Genomic DNA, 19,411 nt, shown 5'->3' with positions numbered 1-19,411 from the left:
GACAGGCTGGGGGGGGGGTGGTCAGACAATTTGTTTTCTACCCTTGGCTCTCCACAGATGTATTGTGTGATCTTGGACAAGTCAATAGCTCCATTTCTCCATATGTAAAATGGAGATAAATTATTGTTGCCTCAAAAAACAAAAGCAAAGGTATAGTGGAAGATTTAAAGGCACGTGGAAGATTTGAAGGCACACACAGAATTTCATATGTACATGCTGGCATTATTCAACATAGCAGTGGCCAAATACCTACCTGCTCAGAAATTAATCTGGGCTGGGGCAACTCCCCTCCCTGCCAAAGGTGGCAAAATGTGGTGATGAAATCCATAGCTGGGCTCTACCTAACACAGTAAGACCCCTCCTTTTCACTCTGGGGTGCACAGTGCTGGGCATTCCTGTGCAATGACCACCATCACTTTCAACTGACTTCAACAGCAGTTGAGGGTGCTTTGAACTTCACAAGTGTGCACAGCTCCTTCCTTGATCAAGTCCCAGGGTTATGACCCTCGAGATCAGTAACCATTAATTACCATTACACTACACTCTCTTGCTGAAAATCATTTACAATCCTCAGTGTATATTGGTAAGAAGCAGTTTTACAGAATTTTGCAAATTCAGAAAAAAAAATATTTGAGACAGCCAGCAAAAACTCAAGTACTTGAGTTCAATCACACCTCATCCCTTAAGTACCTACTCAGGTGGCTAGCCCAAGCAAACACCAGGGCTGCTGTGGCCACTCTGCTATTTTTAGCATGCTAGCTCAAGCAGATCTAGGATGTGTGTCTACATGCACTGGGAAGCAAACTTCCAGCTGCACTGTAGACATACCAAAGACATTATGGATGCAAATTCTGGATAATATGGGATAAAGACAGACAAAAATAATCAGACCATCCACAATCGGAGGACTTGAAATTAGGTTAGCTACACTAAACTAGTGCACATAAGAACTACCATACAGGGTCAGACCAATGATCCATCTAGTTCAAAAAGAAAAGGAGTACTTGTGGCACCTCAGAGACTAACAAATTTATTTGAGCATAAGCTTTCGTGAGCTACAGCTCACTTCATCAGATGCATGCAGTGGAAAATAGTGTGGGGAGATTTTATATACACAGAGAACATGAAACAATGGGTGTTACCATACACACTGTAAGGTGAGTGAGCAGGTAAGGTGAGCTATTACCAGCAGGAGAGGAAAACAACCTTTTGTAGTGATAATCAAGGTGGGCCATTTCCAGCAGCTGACAAGAAAGTGTGAGGAACAGTGGGGGTGGGGAATAAACATGGGAAAATAGTTTTATTTTGTGTAATGACTCATCCACTCCCAGTCTTTATTCAAGCCTAAGTTAATGGTGTCCAGTTTGCAAATTCATTCCAATTCAGCAGTCTTAGAGCTTGGCTGTATACAATGGATTGAGTGGTGTGGTCTGGATGAAAGCTGGAGGCATGTAGGCAAGTATAACTATGCCTACATGTATACAAGCTCTAAGTTACAACCACATTTACTCCAACCCCTCAGACAGAGGTGGGGGTGTGTTTTTCACACACCCCTGACCAATGTAGCTATGCCCATGAAACTTTTCCATGTAGACCAGGCCTAAATCAAAACTGGAGTTCTTTCTAAAAGGTATACTCTGGTTCAAACACCAGCTATCAAGCCAAATAGAGAAACTGTTAAACCAGTCGAGGGACCATTAATTACTATAATTAGAAAATGTCTGAAGCATTCTGCTAGTAGAGTTGGTCAGACCTGTAAAAGTTTTCAGTGACAAGCTGTCAAGATGCTCTATAAACCTATCTTCTACTAGGAAACACAGTGTAATAGTATTGTCATTTCCACGTATAGCATTTTTGTATAAAGAAAGTACTACCAAACTGTTTCTTTTCACATGCGTCAGATGGTTCAATTTGGGATAGCCAGTTACTTGACACACATCAGTTTTACCTTTTGACAAAAGTGGTTACTGTCACTCCAATGCTCCTTTTACGTGTGCTGAATCAAGGATGCTTCCATTAAAAGCCCAGTGTTAACAAGGATTTTATATAATTGTGGGACCATAAAGCTTATGCTCAAATAAATTTGTTAGTCTCTAAGGTGCCACAAGTCCTCCTTTTCTTTTTACTCTGTAGTAAATTATGGTCATATGACCCAGTACTTAACTTTGAATGACTGGAGAGCAGAGGCACAGACCCAAACAAACAATCTAATGTATTGCAATCTGTGTCATAATCTAAGGTACTTATACATCCCCCATCACTGTAGTATCTGAGCATTTATCCTCGCACCAGTGGTGAAATAAGGAAGTGCTATACTCATTTTACAGATGAGGAACTGTGGCTAAGTGTCTTGCCTAAGGAAGTCTGCGGTGCAGCATGAACTTGAACCCAGGAAGTCTGTGGTGCAGGGTCAACTTGAATCCAGATCTCTCAAGTCCAAGGCTGCCCACTGGACCATCCTTTCCATCTGCCTTCCAGTTTATCATACATGACAGTGATACTGCACTCATCATGTGTAACAAGAATCCATTTACCTTTTTATTACTTAGTGCATCTTTACTCAGTTTGCCATACATATGAGTACCTTATTTATCAATATTATGTACAAGAACAACATGTTTTGATCACTTAAAAGTCAAACACGGTTTTATGCATCAATAAGAACATAGTGTAAGTGATCATTTACCTGAGTTAACAGTGCAATATATAAATTCAGACAGTATTGCTAAGACATTTTACATTAAAGAAAAGTGTTTCAAGTAAAAAAATCTATATAATCAGTACTTAGGATGGTAATAAATCAGATTTAGAAGGAAAGAGTTCTAGGCTAACAAAATTAAATATCTAACATGTACTGTACACATTTACTTGCCTCTGCAATAAATTAATATCCTAGCTGAATTGCAAGTATTAGCAAAAATACAAAAGCAAGAAAACTGTATAAAATTCCTTTACCTCAAATGCATATACCATTCAAGAAATATTTTCATACCAAGAGTCAAATTTTAATGCATACAAAATATTTTTCTTTTTAAGAATTTAAACTTATTTATGAATGTAAATAATGAAGATTGATGAATTAAACAGTCATATCCTCAATATTGCTTTATGCAGTAAAACTATGGACCTCTTCTTTGGAATATCCAAGATCCTGCAGAAACCTGAAAATCAGTAATCAAATTTGTTACTTCACATGTAAGGAAACATGAACTGCAGTACAGGAAAGTTAAACAGTTTACAGTTCAGCCACAGTGTCTCTCTTTTTCCAGAAGATGACATGCTGAAATCACTCTGGCTATGCAAATACTTTAAGAACAAACTCCATGTCCATACAGAAATTCATACATATAGCATCATATTAAGTATTTTTATGCAGTACCAAATTCTAAAAAAACAAAGAATGTGTAACATTTTGAAGTCTTTCAGATTTAGTTCCCACTGTTTTGTGGTGTTTGTTTTTGTTTAAAGATTTCAGAGATAAAATATATTGGTCAGATTCAATATTTTGTTAGATCTATGAAAGTGCTCCGACTTCAACAGATGTAACCAGCATTGATATTTGGCCCAATGTTTGGAGGATGGATCTGCTTGTTTAAACTTGCATCTTTTCTTTTTTATATTCCATATGTTTTTAGTACGGCTATAAAATGAATATAAATACACTGAAAGCTTTAACGCCTCTACAAGATTTTAATAGAACACCACCTTCAAATTCAATTCTGACTCAGCTGATGCTATCAGAAAAAGGCACCACTTAGACAGCTCTTTTCAGTAATTCCTGTATATCAGAGACATAATCCCATTTGGAGAAAGTGGTAAATTTCAAAATTCTTAAACAGCACTTAGATCCATCAAAACGTGTGACATAGCTACAAAAAATAACTGGAAAGTGACATTTTGCTACGAGTAAAAGCTTTAACACCTTGGTGAAACTTGAGCTGTGGTTAATATTTGCATGAATGGATGTTTCTATACGTTTTAAGCTAATATGGTCATAACATTTTAGTAACCTATATTACATAAAAAGAACGGCACGTACTAGTATGCAACACTAGTTTAAAAATGAGATTTTCCCTATGATTGTATTCTATCCTTTTGTAACTATCTACTGCTTAACACACAAACATTTACAAAATATAAGGAAAATTCAAAGTACCTTTTAGAAATTCTAAAAGGGGGTAAAATTACACAGTTCACCTCAGGCACAGGATTGATTATTTTTAAACTCACTGTATTCCTTGCTCTGTGAAAGGTGCTGGGCCGCAGACACAAATAAGTACTTTGGAGTCTTGTTTGCTTCTTTTCACAAACTCAGAAAGGAGAGATGAAGAAATTTTTCCCTGTTTGCCGGTCCCTTCTTTTTTTGGCTCTGAGAGAATAAATTGAACCTCAAACCTGCAAAACAGGAGGAAATGTAAAAATATTGCTTCCATACAGACATCTTTAGCACTATCAATGACTCTCAGGGTAGATAAAAATCATAGATATGTTTGCTGCCAAATTTTAAAGAAAGTCAAACCACTGAACTGATGAAACTACTGACTTCGCACCTGGAACCAGAGTTTGTTGAAGTGCTAAACCATCTTTTGACGGCAGTAATCTCCTGCAGGCATAGAAAGAATATTTTCTTCATTTCACTTTATTCAACTAGTTCAGTTGAACGACTAGTTCATTCAAAGCTAAAAAATCAACTGGGAGTTAAAACAGATGTTTTCCACTTCCTCTTACACATATTTTTTATTTGTAGCTGAGCTTTACTTGTTCTAAAATCTTGAAGAACACAGTGGCCAGAAACAATCAGTTCCATAATTATTTTCTTCCATACATCAGTTAGTTTTGCATGTAAAACTTGTTTTGAAACATTGATAAACTCTTTTCTTATGTATCCAGCATATTTTAACGAATAAACACAATTTTACAATGCTGTTTTTGTCCATTTTTAATTGACTTTGAATTTCCATCCAAATAGAGCTTGACATAAAGCTCAATAAAAAATTAATCACCTCGTAAGAAATGCATCATTCACCATTTTCTAACATAAAAATTAAGAATATGAATAAATGTAAGTTAAACTATGTAATTGTTTAAATAAATCGTAGAATTGTAGGATTGGAAGGGACCTCGAAAGGTCTTCTAATCCAGTCCCCTGCACTCATGGCAGGACTAGGTATTATCTAGACCATTCCTGACATGTGTTTGTCTAACCTGCTCTTAAAATTTTTAGAGCTTCAGAGATTCCACAACCCTCCCATGGCAATTTATTCCAGTGCTTAATTATCCTGACAGTTAGGAAGCTTTTCCTAAGGTCCAATCTAAACTGCCTTTGCTGCAATTTAAGCCCATTGCTTCTTGTCCTATCCTCAGAGGTTAATGAGAAAAATTTTTCTCCCTCCTCCTTGTAACAACCTGTTATGTACTTGAAAACTGTTATGTCCCCGCTCAGTCTTCTCTTCTCCAGACTAAACAAACCTAATTTTTTTCAATCTTCCCTCAGGGGTCATGTTTTCTAGACTTTTAATCATTTTTATTGTTCTTCACTGGACTTTTTCTGAAATACGGCACTCAGAGCTGGACATAATACAGGCAGTCCTCAGACTTATGACACAATTCATTCCTGAAAACTGCATCGTAAGTCGAAACGTTGTAATTTAGAACCGCAATCCACTCCATTGCAGGACCGAGTGTCATAAAGTCGAAACCAATTGTTGTAAGTCAAATCAGGGTGTCAATTCAAAAACAATGAACGGCACTGACAACATAAGTCGAATGTCGTAAAGTCGAGGACTGCCTGTACTCCAGTTGAGGCCTAATCAGCACGGAGTAGAGCGGAAGAATTCCTTCTTGTGTCTTGCTTACAACACTCCTGCTAATACATCCCAGAATGATGTTTGCTTTTTTTTTTTTTTGGCAACACTATTACACTGTTACTCATATTTAGCTTGTGATCCACTATGACCCCCAGATCCTTCCCACAGTACTCCTTTGTAGGCAGTCATTTCCCATTTTGTATGTGTGCAACTGACTGTTCCTTCCTAAGTGGAGTATTTTGCATTTGTCCTTATTGAATTTCATCCCATTTACTTCAGACCTCCTCTCCAGTTTGTTCAGATCATTTTGAATTTCAATCCTATCCTCCAAAACACTTCCAACCCCTCTCAGCTTGGTATAATCAACAAATGTTATAAGTGTACTCTCTATGCCATTATCTAAAATCATTGATGAAGACACTGAACAGAACTGGACCCAAAACTGATCCCTGCCGGACCCCACTTGATATGTCCTTCCAACTTTACTGTGAACCACTAATAACTACTTTATTTTTCCAACCAGTTATGCATCCACCTTACAGGAGCTCCATCTAGGCTGTATTTCCCTAGTTTGTTTATGAGAAGGTTAAGTGAGACCGCATCAAAAGCTTTACTAAAGTCAAGATATACCACATCTACTGCTTCCCCCCTATCTACAAGGCTTGTTACCCTGTCAAAGAAAACTATTAGGTTGGTTTGACATGATTTGTTCTTGACAAATCCATGCTGAATGTGACTTATATTATCTTCTAGGTGTCTGCAAACTGATTGATTATTTGCTCCATTATCTTTCCAGGTACAGAAATTAAGCTGACTGGTCTGTAATTCCCTGGGTTGTTCTTATTTCCCTTTTCATAGATGGCACTAAATTTTCCCTTTTCCAGTCCTCTGGAATCTCACCTATCTTGCATGACTTTTCAAAGATAACCGCTAATGGCTCAGATAACTCCTCAGTCAGCTCCTTGAATATTCTAGGCTGTATTTCATCAGGCCTTGGGGACTTGAAAACATCTAACTTGTCTAAGCAATTTTTAACTTAAGTTCTTTCCCTTATTTTAGCCTCTGATCCTACCTCATTTTCACTGGCATTCATTAAGTTAGATGTCCAATTGCTACTAAACTTTTTGATGAAAACTGAAACACAAAATGTATATAAATATAATGTATCCTCCTGGTTAGCAAAAAGAAGCACCACATTTAGTTGCAATTCAATATGTTTAGATTGTTACCAACCAATGAGAATAAACCTTTCTTTTGGAAAATAACTAAAAGTGCAGGATGCAAAACAAGATTAAAATTGATTAATTAAATCAAGATTTCCTACTTGCTGATTTAAATCATGGTTAAAATTGGTGACCTCTTCCACCGCTAAAGGTGATTGCCAAGACAGTCACTACCTGACAACAACATAGGATGGCAAGGAATGATCCTCCTGGATCATCAAGTCCAGTCTCCTGCTATTGTAGGCCACCCTGTCATAACCCCTTTCATAAACTTACCAAGCTGCATCTTAAAACCAGTTATGTTTCTTGCCCCCACAACTCCTACTGGGAGGTTGTTCCAGAAGCTTATTCCTCTGATGGTTAGAAACATTCTAATTTCCAACCTAAATGTACCCATGGCCAGTTCTTGTGTCAACATTGACCATGAAGTTAAATAACTCTTCTCTCTCCCTGGTGTTTACCCCAAATGTATTTTTGTCTTTTACAGAGAGAAATCATAACCCCTCATCTCAGCCTTCATTTTGCTATGCTAAATATGCCAAGCTCTTAGTCTCCTTTTGTAAAATAGGCACTACATTGCCTGATCATCCTATTCAATTCAGTTTTAAATTTGCACTGGTATGCAGAGCAATTTGATACATGTAGTAGGAAAAGAAGAAAATTGGATTTGTGTATTAAGCTACAAGACATAATTGGCAAGTCATGGAGGAAGTGACTGTGACAATCAGGGTCCAGACAACCCAAGGGGAGAACAGGTGTTTGGACAATAAAGAATAAGCAGCTGAATTAACTGATTGTACACAATATTATTGTCTTAGACAAATACGTTGAGTAGGGTCTTATAAAAGCTTGTAATGGTCTAAACTGAATAATCATTATGGGATATGTATAAAGGCTACCATTATGAATTTATGTATATAGAGATCTGGGCTTAAACTTTGGCTTCACCTCACAGTAGGACAGTGAGTTATCAGACAGGGAGTGGCACCTACCAAGCCAGGTGTTTGCCCAAAACCATGAGCCTCCATGCCAGGAGAAAGGGAAAAGAGCCTTTTAAACAGATGGCTTAGAACTAGAGTTTTCTTCCAGAACTTGAGGGACAGTCTCAAAGGTGGCAGGCTGTCTGTGAATACTGGATCCTCCCCATGGCTAGGGTGTAAGCTGGGAAACTGTTCAAAGGCAATAGGCAACTTGTATTAGAAAAGGGATTGTGTCTAATACAGAAGTGTAAAGCCTGAAGTTTTGTCCGTTTATTTACTGTATAACTTGTATGTTTCCTCTCCCTTACTATTTCATCTTTGAATCTTTTTCTATTAAATAAACCTTTTGTTTATTTCTACCCCAAGCAGGGTTTGTTATGCAAGCTATGTGGAGTGTGGGGGCCCCAGTGAACTGATAACTGGGAGACTGGTTTCAGACCTTTGGGATGACAAACCAGAGGGGGGAAGTCCAGGTGTCTGGTAATTAAGAACTCAGGAAGGATGGATTTGAGGAGGCTCAGGACTAGAAGGGCTGATGGCAGAGGTGAAAGTAAGCTGGTCCGGTCCAGTATGGTGAACCAGCAAGAGCACAACATTCTCTAGACCCCAGAATGTTCTAGTCCCAATTAAGAGAACATTGGAGCAAAGTAACCTCCTGCAGTTGTCAGTGTTAAACACATTTTTCTGCTACATTAAATCTCATCTCCCACATTAAAAGTTTAAAGAAACACATCCCTGATGTTGTTTATCTTATTTTACACACGTTCCCTGTTTAATCAAAAAAATTAGGGGTAGTCTATTTTTTGTCAAGGTGAAAATTTCTTTGTCAAGCTAAGATCCAGACTCCAGAGAAACATTTTTCACAATGCAAAACCTGTTTTATCCGACACTTCACCAACCGGAAAGCTCTATAAACTGGCATTTCTGATCTTCATTGAAATGCTGGTTTACAGTCTGGTTGGCACGGGGCTGGGGTGCCAGATCCAGGGGCCACTCACCTCATGCGGCTTCCCACAAGCAGCGACCTGTCTCAGCTGCTCTGCGCGTTGCCTCTGCCAGCACATACCGCCCCCGACTGCTCGCACTGGCTGCCATTCCCAGCTAATGGGAGCTGTAGAGTCAGCATTTGGGCAGGGCAGGACGGGACAGAGGCAGTGCGTGGAGCCACCTGCCGTGCCTCCACCTAGGAGCAGCCGCAACAGGTCGCCGCTTGTGGGGAGCCGCCCAAGGTAAGTGGCCCCCGGATCTGGCAACCTGCACACCCTCCTGCGCACTAAGCCCCCCTCCCACACCCAAACGCCATCCCAGAGCCTGCGCTCTGCAGCCCATCTTGCACCCTCAGCCCCGCACCCAAACTCCCTCCCTCTTAGTTAACTGGCATTTTTCTCTAACCAGCACTCCCCCATCATGCCAGATAAAACAGCTTTTACTGTAATAATGAGTCAATAAAAAGATTTTGCGGTCCGTTCAATAGTGTCTATCAGTCGAGATTTGGCCCGTGGTCCCCCTATTGACCCCTAAAATAAATTGTTCTCCAATAATCAGCCTTTACATCTGTTTGCTCAGTAACTTTAATGAACATTATTGATAAAGAACACATTAATTTCAAAGAATTTGCCCTAATCCTCTATTGTGCATTTTCTGTAAATTTGAAAAATCTGATTGATTCTTTGTGGTGAGCAGTCTGATGGCATTTGTTATCTGAGGAAAAAATATTACATATAATTAAAATATTAACATCACTTTCCATTTAAGGATCTTAATATTCTGAAGCTTTTTCAGTTTCTATCATCATTTTTTCAGATGTTGGATGGCACATAGAATAATGTCATTTCTAAGAGCTTTTAAGCCATTCTGTTGCTATTTCTATATTTTATAATCCCAAATTTAAAAAAAATCAGCAATCAAATTTTCAAACAGATATAGATATCCACTTCCATTAACTCTGGGTTCTAATTTACTATTTGAGATCTTATCCAAAAGCCCTTTTTGTCTGTGTTTAAAATTTTAAGATATTTTGGCTGTTTCTGAAGTGTACTGTAAAATGCCAGAGAACAATTAAGCACTAACAGCTGTTAGCAGAACCACAGAGAAACTCTAGCCAGATCACATCACCCTTTGCAGGCAGACGGAACCAACAAGCAATGCATCTTAACAACTTCATTAGCATTGGGATGAGTTCAGATGTTCCAGATTCTATGCACAATTTTGCTGGAGGGTGGAAGGTTTTTTGTTTTTTTTTAATTCTTCCAAAATTGTATAACTATCACATATATCTGTCTGTAAAATAGGTGCCACGTCTCCTCCCATACCAAACTTCATGACCAATAAGGAATATATAACAAACACACAAAAGGTTACACCATTTCTCAGTCCAGTCAGAAATTTTGATATATGAACCCAAATGAGTACAGCGGTGGTTTTTTGTTTGATTGATTGATGTTGACTTTCACAGCACACAAGCTTTCTGCTCATCCGAGCAAGTTATATACTGGTTCTGCAGTGTACTTGAGGTAACTGCTCTCATCCTTCACTGAGGTTAAATGAAAAGTTATTCATCCAAAAACAGAACATTTGTCTTTAATTAAACAAAATCATTTCTGCGTTACCTCTGTGGGGCTGTTATTTTCACTAGAATTAAAAGTATTGGATTGTGGAGGTGGGATAGTGGATAACTTTACATCTTCATCAATATGCTTTATCATGTGGGATATTCAGATTAGGAAGCAGTCTTTGGCTTCCTATTCTCCCACATTAGCCAAACCTGGTTATAATGCCAAGATGTTATTTACAGTGGACTGGGGAGCAGGAATTAAGCTTTGTCATTTTGTAAGTGTGGATGTCAGCTGCAGTCACACAAACACGGCTATCCAACCTAAATTATCTAATCTTCTTGCCAGAATGAACTTTACGTTTACTGAACTCTGGTATTTTTACCAGTCTCCATGGGAAACCATGTATCCTTGATAACCCCTCTCAGTCTGGAAGAAATACTACACCTTGATCTTTACCTTGACCTGGTTCTCCAGCCCTCACCCCACAAATGTACGCTCTGTCTAGTTAGGACAGGGGTCGGCAACCTTCAGCACGCGGCCCATCAGGGTAATCCACCGGTGGCTGCGAGACATTTTGTTTATGTTGACTGTCCGTAGACATAGCCCCCCACAGCTCCCACTGGCCACAGTTTGCCATTCCTGGCCAATGGGAGCTGCGGGAAGCGGCAGCGAGCACATCCCGCAGCTCCCATTGGCATTAAGCTGTCCTGAGCCACATCTGGAGGGAGTGAAGGTGCAACCTTGCAAACTGGACCACCTACATGCAAGTGGACATGTGGCCCAAGAACCTCAGGCATATCTGAACTGTTGTGGATGGCTGAGACGGCAGACTGAGGCAAAGTGCTGAATGATCTGAAAATGGTTGGTCAGCAGAAACGCTCTGTGTAAGCTCGAAAGTTTGTGTCTCTCACCAGTATAAGTTGGTCCAATAAAAGATATTACCTCACTCACCATGGATCTCTAATATCCTGGGATGGACACAATTACCACAAAAGTGCATACAAAGAAAATATTGACATTTTGGGGTCAAAGTGCTCTTTAACACTCCCCTGCCCCCAAGTAGAAGGATGATGATGATATATATACACACACACACACACACACACACACACACACACACTAATTTAAGACGAAGAATTGCTAAATGGTAAGATTAAGAGCCTTTAGGTATACTTTAACAATTTATAATTATGGATAGTAAATGAGTTTAGATGAGGTAACATTTAGGCCAAGCCCTCAACCTAAATTTGCTTGGCAATGCATGTGGTTTTGCCAGTTCTTCATCTCTTACATAGATTGGCTGATTTAATTAAAATAATGTAACTTTGACAGGACAAAGGTGATATGTTATGTTAGAAGATTTTAGGTAAAAGGGAAGTTAATTAGTATAATAAATACACAAACCTGTAATTACAAAAGTCCCCTTTTTCTGGGAAAACCCAGGAGCAGGGTGACATGAAAATATAATGACATGAAAATTCTAGACACAACTAAAGATTCCTAAATTAAAGTTTGTGTATGCGTATTGTATGGGTTACATAAGACAAATGCTTAATGCTGATTGGAGAAAAGTTAAGGAATAGGTAATGTGAACATGGTATGAGAATATAAGCGAAGGAGGGCCCAAGATGGAGGAATACCAGGCCAGAAAGTGAAGGAACTGGCCTGAAGAACTAGACTAGGGATCAGAGGCGGCGATGACCATCCTGATGTACAAGAGAACTTCCCAGTGCTCCAGAATGCAGTATCAGGGGACCCCAACCGAATCCATCTTATATGTTTATTGTCTGGCATAAATATATGTTCAGACACTGACAATTCTGTCTGAAATTTTATAAATAAAGGTGAAAATTGATTAAGCCTAAATTGGGTACACTCATCGTTTCCCACCTTACATTCCCAAGATGCAGATTCACTTTTCAATTCCTAGAAACATCACCTGAACATCTAGTTTAAAATGGAGTAGTGTACAGACAATTATAAAAGCTATTCTTGAAACATGGTTCATGGAACAGCAGTGTTTGGTGGACAACTTATTAGTGATTCATGCCTAGCTGGCTGATCACATGGTGCTATCTACTGATTTTCAACTGCTCAAAAGCCCAAATTCAGCTAAGTATTTGAGCATATGCTTAAGTCTATCCCTACTGAGAAAGGCACGTATGCATGTTAAACAGTTCATGTTATAAACAGCTAAATTAAGATGAAAATTTACCAGTGAAAGCTTAAAACCCATCCCCTCTACCCTTACTGTGGTGGTGGTAAATTGATGATGTCCACTATATTACTTACCCATTTAAAAAAAAAAGAGTTACACTCTCCAGATAGAAAAGGAGTATTTGTGGCACCTTAGAGACTAACAAATTTATTTGAGCATAAGCTTTTGTGAGCTACAGTTCACTTCATCGGAATGATTGCTTTATAATTCAAAATACTTCTGCAAAGATCATTTCCCTAGCCTGTTACTTTGATAATGTCAACCCCTTCTTTTTGCAATCTTCCACTGGCTCCCTTTTCTCCATTCCATCAAACACACACTACTTGTCTTCACTTTCCAGGCATATCCCCACCCTATGATCTCTCACACACTATCGAGATGTCACTTTCCACCTCCAACTGGTCCATCATGCCAGTCTCCATCACCTACTTGTTACATATTCAAACAAACACCTTTGCGCTTTCTCCCATGCTGTCCCTCATGCTTGGGAGAAGCTCCCCATAAACATCTGCAAAAACTAGCATATCATCCTCCAAAGTCTTCCATGAAACTCTCCTTTTCCATAATGCTTATAAAAGAACCCCCAAAACGGTTAAACTGCTGGTAAACAGAGACCACTGTATCATACTGGACAGTATTGTCTCATTGTTTCTTTGTACACCCCGGTCTGTTAGTATTCGATTGTAAGCTTTTGAGGGTAGGAACCATCTTTGTTTTGTTTTTGTACAGCATCTAGCATTATGGAGTCCTGGACTCTGACTAGGGCACCTAGGTGCTACAATAATACAAATAATAAATAATTTATAAATGAAATTCTATAAAACTATTTAATACCTTTTATCTTTCAGGGCTAACTGCTCCAGCTGGTTTCTCCAAAGTATATCATCTTCTGTTTTGTTGAAGAACATCAACTTCACTGTCCTTAAAACAAAAAACAAAACAAAAAAACACACACAACTTCAATATCAAGCTTTTAACTACGTATGAATGTGTAGCAACCATTAAATAGAAAGAAAATACTGCACATCTCCAGAACACATTTAATTATGCAGCAATTTAAGACCTATATTCTCTTAAGGACAAGAATGACACATTTTTTAGGAATTCCACAGGCTTTAGGAACAGGATTATAAACTTACCTAAAAGTGTCTCAATAGTATCTAAGTGTTACTGTGCTATGCTGTTTTAATCAACATTATGAAAATAAAACCCTGCACACCTCTAAATAATTTGAATATTATACACTCCATGTTGTACAGATAAACTTTGAGTTTCAAAATGGTGATGATGGATTCCGGTTTCATCATTTGCCATTAGCTTTATAAATTACAGTACATTACTTAGTCTTAAAGTAATCTGGTTTTGAAGATATTTAGGTAAAAACTGGTGCTGATGAGACACTAACATAATAGTCCAACAATGACTTCTCACTGGACCCAGTACCAATGCATTATGCCCTTAATTTTAAATTACAGTTTATATAACATCCTGAATATGATGTTATATAACCCCAGAACAATTTACAAATTACAGGTGTATATATAGAGGTCAGATATCATTGTGATGGACATTATAGAAATAGCAGAGACACAAGAGTCACTTCATCTACCACTGAAATGCAGTTAACCTTCTGGGTGACTTGCTGCAACAAGACGACATTGATCAAGGCTCCCCATGTCCTTGTGGTAGATTAGACCTATATAATGCTGCACTGCCTCCTCTCACAGCACTCCAGTTTAGGTGAATCAATACTGTGTTTTTAAGCATCATTTATTTTTACATGAAATTTTACTTGGCCCTCAAGTTTCAACGTACTACAGATTTTTCTATTGATAGGTAACCAACACAGAAGCTATTTGAGGAAGCTGGAGGTGATGGGAGCTGAGTAAGGGGTAGAGGCTTTTGGCAACCAGAAAAGGGCAAAAGATGGTTTTAGTTTGGGGCAGATAAGTATTCAGGAAGCAGGTGAAGTTTCTGACACTGGGAAGGCTGCACCCCCTCTTTCCCTTCCTTGGAGGCAGGGGCAGAATGACTAAAAGTTTGCCTACATGCAGAATTGCACCCATTTAAATTAAGAGGCAATTTTAAGATACTTCAGTTAAAAACAGTACAAAAGGCTCTGTCGACACTTCAGTCTACCACAGGCTTATTTCAATTTAGCATAAATCAATTAGGAACAGGTTTAAAACTAAAAAAATCTAAAATAAATTTCTAGTCCAACATGTAGGTAATACATCTATTAAATCCGCTCACATTCCATAGTTCTTGGCAACTGCATTTTACTGAACAGGTTTAACTAAACTGATGCAAACATACATAGATAAAAGTTTGTATCTGATGGAGGGATGAAGATTTGAATTCCTTCCATCTAACAACAAGTAATCATATTAGCTTGCAGTTAAAGAGTTAATGTAGACATTTAAATTATCATATTCCAGATTTAACATCCCATTGACATGAATCAGGCAGTTCATACGCATCTCAGTCCTACTGTATTAGGTAGCCTGCAGGCTCAGGCAGACATCAGTATTACGTTAAGTTCACATTTATACACTTATCTTTTAAGGTCTACAGACTTTATTTCTAAAAAATATTAAATGCTTACACTCTGGAACACAATTATGTGGAAGTTTCAAAATAATCTACAATTCAATGTCAATTTATATGGCTATGAAAGTGCATGTGCAGAGTCTTGATCCTAATCCTTAGTACGTAGAACACCAGGCACCACATAAAAAAAACAAAACAATGAAGACAGGAGAAAATGGGAATCTGGGCCAAAGGTACTGTCAAGGCTGCTTCCCCGCTCTGGCACTTTGAGTAAAGAAGGTGGGGGCCTGCAAGGATTCTAAAAATTAATACTGGCCACTCCAGGCTTGTATTAAAACTCCCAAGATTACAGCTTCTCTCCAACTTTGGATGGGCAGATGCTGCCACCATGCAAGTGCAAACTCCCCTCCCGCCCCAACACTTTTTGAGAACCCAGGAAGGAGCACTTTGGAATTTCTTCCTTTGGGGTACCCTCAAGCCCTTTCACACACACCCCCAGGGAAGAGCTGAGAAAGAAAACAAAGGAAGTCAGCTTTTGCCACCAGCTAATTACACAACATATGCACAAACCTCTTAGGACATCAAAAAACAATCCTGTTCTTAAAAACGGTAAATTTTATTAAAAACAAAAAAAGAAAATTCATCTGGAATTTAGGCTTTTTGCTAGATCTTAAGAAAAAACAATTACAAAAATTAAGCATCAAGTTAGCTCTCGAGGTTCCTCTTAAAGGTTACAAGCAAAACAAAAGCATTTGAGGGTTATCACAGAGCCACAAGCCAATAAGAAATAAAAGAAATAACCCTAATTGTGTCTTCCTAGACATTCCCTGATTTACTTTCATACCCGGGGTTTCAGATAAATTCCTAGGTATGATTAGATGATTTTTCATACCTGGCTTAAAGCTTCCTACAACACAGCTCAGCCCTGTTCCTGCTCTGCGTCTTCTCTCTCTGGAGAATAAGACAGATAGACAGACAAAAGGGGAGTCTTGTTTCAATTTTAAAAAGTTCTAGCCTTCCCACTGGCTCTTTTGGCCACATGCCCACTCACTTCCTTTTACCTATGCACGCAGTCAGACTTTTTAACCCTTTACAGGTAAAGCAAGTAGAGAACAGCTACTAAGAGGGATTTTATAGCTAACTGGCTGGCTGTGTGTTCAAAAAAGGAAGCTACCTCCCTCCCGCCCCCATTTATCACAGGTTCTCTTAGGGCTTGTCTACACAGGAAAATTACTTCAGAATAGGGTAGGGTGTGAATTTAAAGTGCTAGAGTTATTCCAGAATAAAAGAGTGTCCAAAGAGGGAGTTATTCCGGAACAGCTATGCCAGTTAATTTCCCCATGTAGACAAGCCCCTAAGAAAGAGAGTCATGGAATTTTTATTATATGCTTTGCATATATGCAGCCTTAAAGATGCTGCATTGTGCAATATTTCATATTCTCTGTTGCAGTTAGGGCATACTTCACATTTCTGGGAAACCTCTCTTTCCAATACTGACTGAAGTCAAACATAACTTAAGCAGAGAACGATCTGCTGTCAACAGAAAGTTCATTTTCTGCTTCTGGGAAAAAAGGAAATCATTCTTGTGCCACGTCTACTTCATCACTGGAGTTAAAAAATGGAGAAGGGAAGAGTTTCAAGAAATTCTAGATGCCACAAAATTCAAAAGAGGGTTTCAATGGTATATAGGGTTTTGGGAAATAGTCAGCTAGGTGCCAATAAAGAGATTTTAGAAATGATTTTTGTGTTAGTTGAGTGGTTGGCACACAACAAACTAGGTTCAATATAAAATCTTAGATCTCAATTTCCATGGAAATGAAGAAAATTAAGTGTGTTACAACAATTAAGCATTGTCAAACATGTTGACGCTGTGTCCCACTTCAGCATCTGCTGCTTTGGCCAGTAATTACTGAAACCCTCCTGCAGAATGAGGGCTTCTGGCAGAGAAAGGGGATTGGGAACAAATGCTATTGGGCTCCCTTGCTGGTAAGGCACTGGGGATGCCAACTCCTGCCACACTACAGCTCAGTACTTTTAAGTGACTGCAAATGGTACAACATGCTATGATTCAGTTCTGGGAAGACTATAAAAAACTAGCTAACCTGCCCTAGAGGCACCATTCTCCATTTATTCTAAAAATAACCAGTGGAGCATGTAGTGGTCTTACTGGTAGTCAAACTGCAAAATACTCTGGGGTCACAGGACAAAATAAGATTGAAGTTGCCAGACTCTTAATGAGGTCTGAAGTGCATTTCTAGAATACAACTTTTAAGACTGCGATAATATTCACTTGGAAAGATAAAGCATTTTTAGTTTTACTGCAAGTTCTGATTTTCTACCACTTCCTCTCTTCCTAAAAAGAGGTCAGTTTTTTTTACTCACCCAGTCATATACAGGAACTTGTGAGAAATCAGCATCAAATAATTAAATCTGCAAATTCCTTCCAATCTAACAGCCACAATTCTACAAAGCCTTTTTTTGGCAATTCACACATCAGTTGTTTCATTGTCAAATACATTACAGTATGTTGTATAGCGAAACAGTCAGATCTAAAGGTATTTTTCTCTGTTATATTAAAAGAAAGATGTCTGAACATAAGAAAATCTGGGGACCAAAGATGGGGAAATTTAACATGGATATTTTTAGAACACAATACAGTGGAAAAAATGAGTTATGAATGTAATTTGATTTTATACCACACATTCACCTTCACAGTCCACACAATAAAAAAAAATAGAAAAATTAAAAGCACTCCTCTTGCAACTTTTAGAAAAGAAAGTGGGGTTTCAAGAAATACAAAGGACGGGTAATAAGGAGACAACTGTGGTCAGAACCAAGTTTAAGTAGATTGTTTGAAATACACATGGCCCACCACCAATTTAAATACCAATGGCACCAACTTTAAGTCAATCCAACATTTTATAGGCATTCCTTATAAAAGCCAGAAGACAAGCAGAAAATAATCAGTCACTCAAACCAGTGAGAAAACATGTTGCTGCACTTTGAACAAGATGATAGAAGCCCTATTGAGAACACCACAATAAGCAACTCTGGATTCCTTCAGCAAGTTCACAGGATAAATAAGAGAAGAGCCTATGCATGCTATATTATGTATGAAACATGGTCTTCTATGGAAAGGATAAGATCAAAAGTAATGCCAAGATGCTTCACTGTCAGTGGATTTGCTGAGCAGTAGTGAATAAGCAGGGAATGCAAAAGAATGATAGCACCTCCATAACCACCTTTACCCTCCAACAAGGCATTGTTTTCTCAGAATTAAAGAGAAGGTATCCCCAACACACCTAACTAGCAGTACTATCCAAACGTTCTTCCAGATAACTAAGACGCTGATTTTTCAGGTTCCACAAGGCAAGAGACAGTTATATACCATCTGCTACCAATGAGAAACACCTGCAGCATCCAGTCACCATCTATGCTTGAGCTCCCAAAGTCCACTGAAACAGACCAGGCTTTACAGCATAACAAGGTACAAGACTTCCTAATCCATTTTCTGTTATTCCTGTAGAACTGATTTCAGTCATTTACCCTCTACTTCCTCATTAAAGATTAATCTGGTTTGGTTCCTAAGCCATAAGGAGTATACTAACCTCAGACTACAAACATTAGTCAGAACATAGTTCAGTAGTTTAACCATTGGTGTGAAGCCTGTGCCTGCTGCCAATAAAAAGAGATCTTCTAAAGTTTGAACTTGTGACTTCTTGAAGCTACCTTCAGAATTGCTCACGGAAATATAGTCTCCTATATAACAAAAACAGAACAGTAAACGTTACTGAAGTGGAAGTCAGAATACTGATGATCTATTCTATACAAGCTCATATGCTGCCCTCATCACTGTAGTATCTGAGTATTTTCAAGAACAGCACTGACATGACTAATACCTGTCACATGTTGTTCATTCTCTCATTCTGTCACCAAGGAAAAACTGGATGTGCAATGTAATGTTTTGGTAGGGTGTTTGGGGTTTTTTTCTTTTTGTTTTTTGTATAAATAAATACACACACAGCCATGGTTTAGATTAGTGATGACAAAGTCAAAAGCGTGTCTTGCACTTGCAGCA

At 38.5% G+C, this 19,411-nt stretch overlaps 1 protein-coding gene across 5 annotated transcripts in view; it reads right to left on the bottom strand.

Annotated features, from left to right (window-relative positions):
* Positions 1 to 2,514: 2,514 nt before the first annotated feature.
* LOC119852881 (cytochrome b5 reductase 4) overlaps positions 2,515 to 19,411 on the bottom strand; it is a 93,309-nt gene continuing 76,412 nt past the window's right edge. For all 5 annotated transcript variants that reach the window (XM_038394865.2, XM_038394867.2, XM_038394868.2 and 2 more), the window contains 4 exons: positions 18,942 to 19,092; positions 13,618 to 13,704; positions 4,231 to 4,395; positions 2,515 to 3,161 (listed from right to left, as the gene is read on the bottom strand). In XM_038394865.2, the coding sequence (XP_038250793.1) occupies positions 3,107 to 3,161; positions 4,231 to 4,395; positions 13,618 to 13,704; positions 18,942 to 19,092 (458 nt within the window). In that variant the 3' untranslated portion in view covers positions 2,515 to 3,106. The remainder of the gene's footprint in view (positions 3,162 to 4,230; positions 4,396 to 13,617; positions 13,705 to 18,941; positions 19,093 to 19,411) is intronic.

Source organism: Dermochelys coriacea, chromosome 3 (genome assembly GCF_009764565.3).
Source record: "Dermochelys coriacea isolate rDerCor1 chromosome 3, rDerCor1.pri.v4, whole genome shotgun sequence".
NCBI classification, from domain to species: domain Eukaryota; kingdom Metazoa; phylum Chordata; order Testudines; family Dermochelyidae; genus Dermochelys; species Dermochelys coriacea.
The sequence above is the reverse complement of the archived record's forward strand: the minus strand, read 5'-3'. Positions and strand labels throughout refer to the sequence as shown.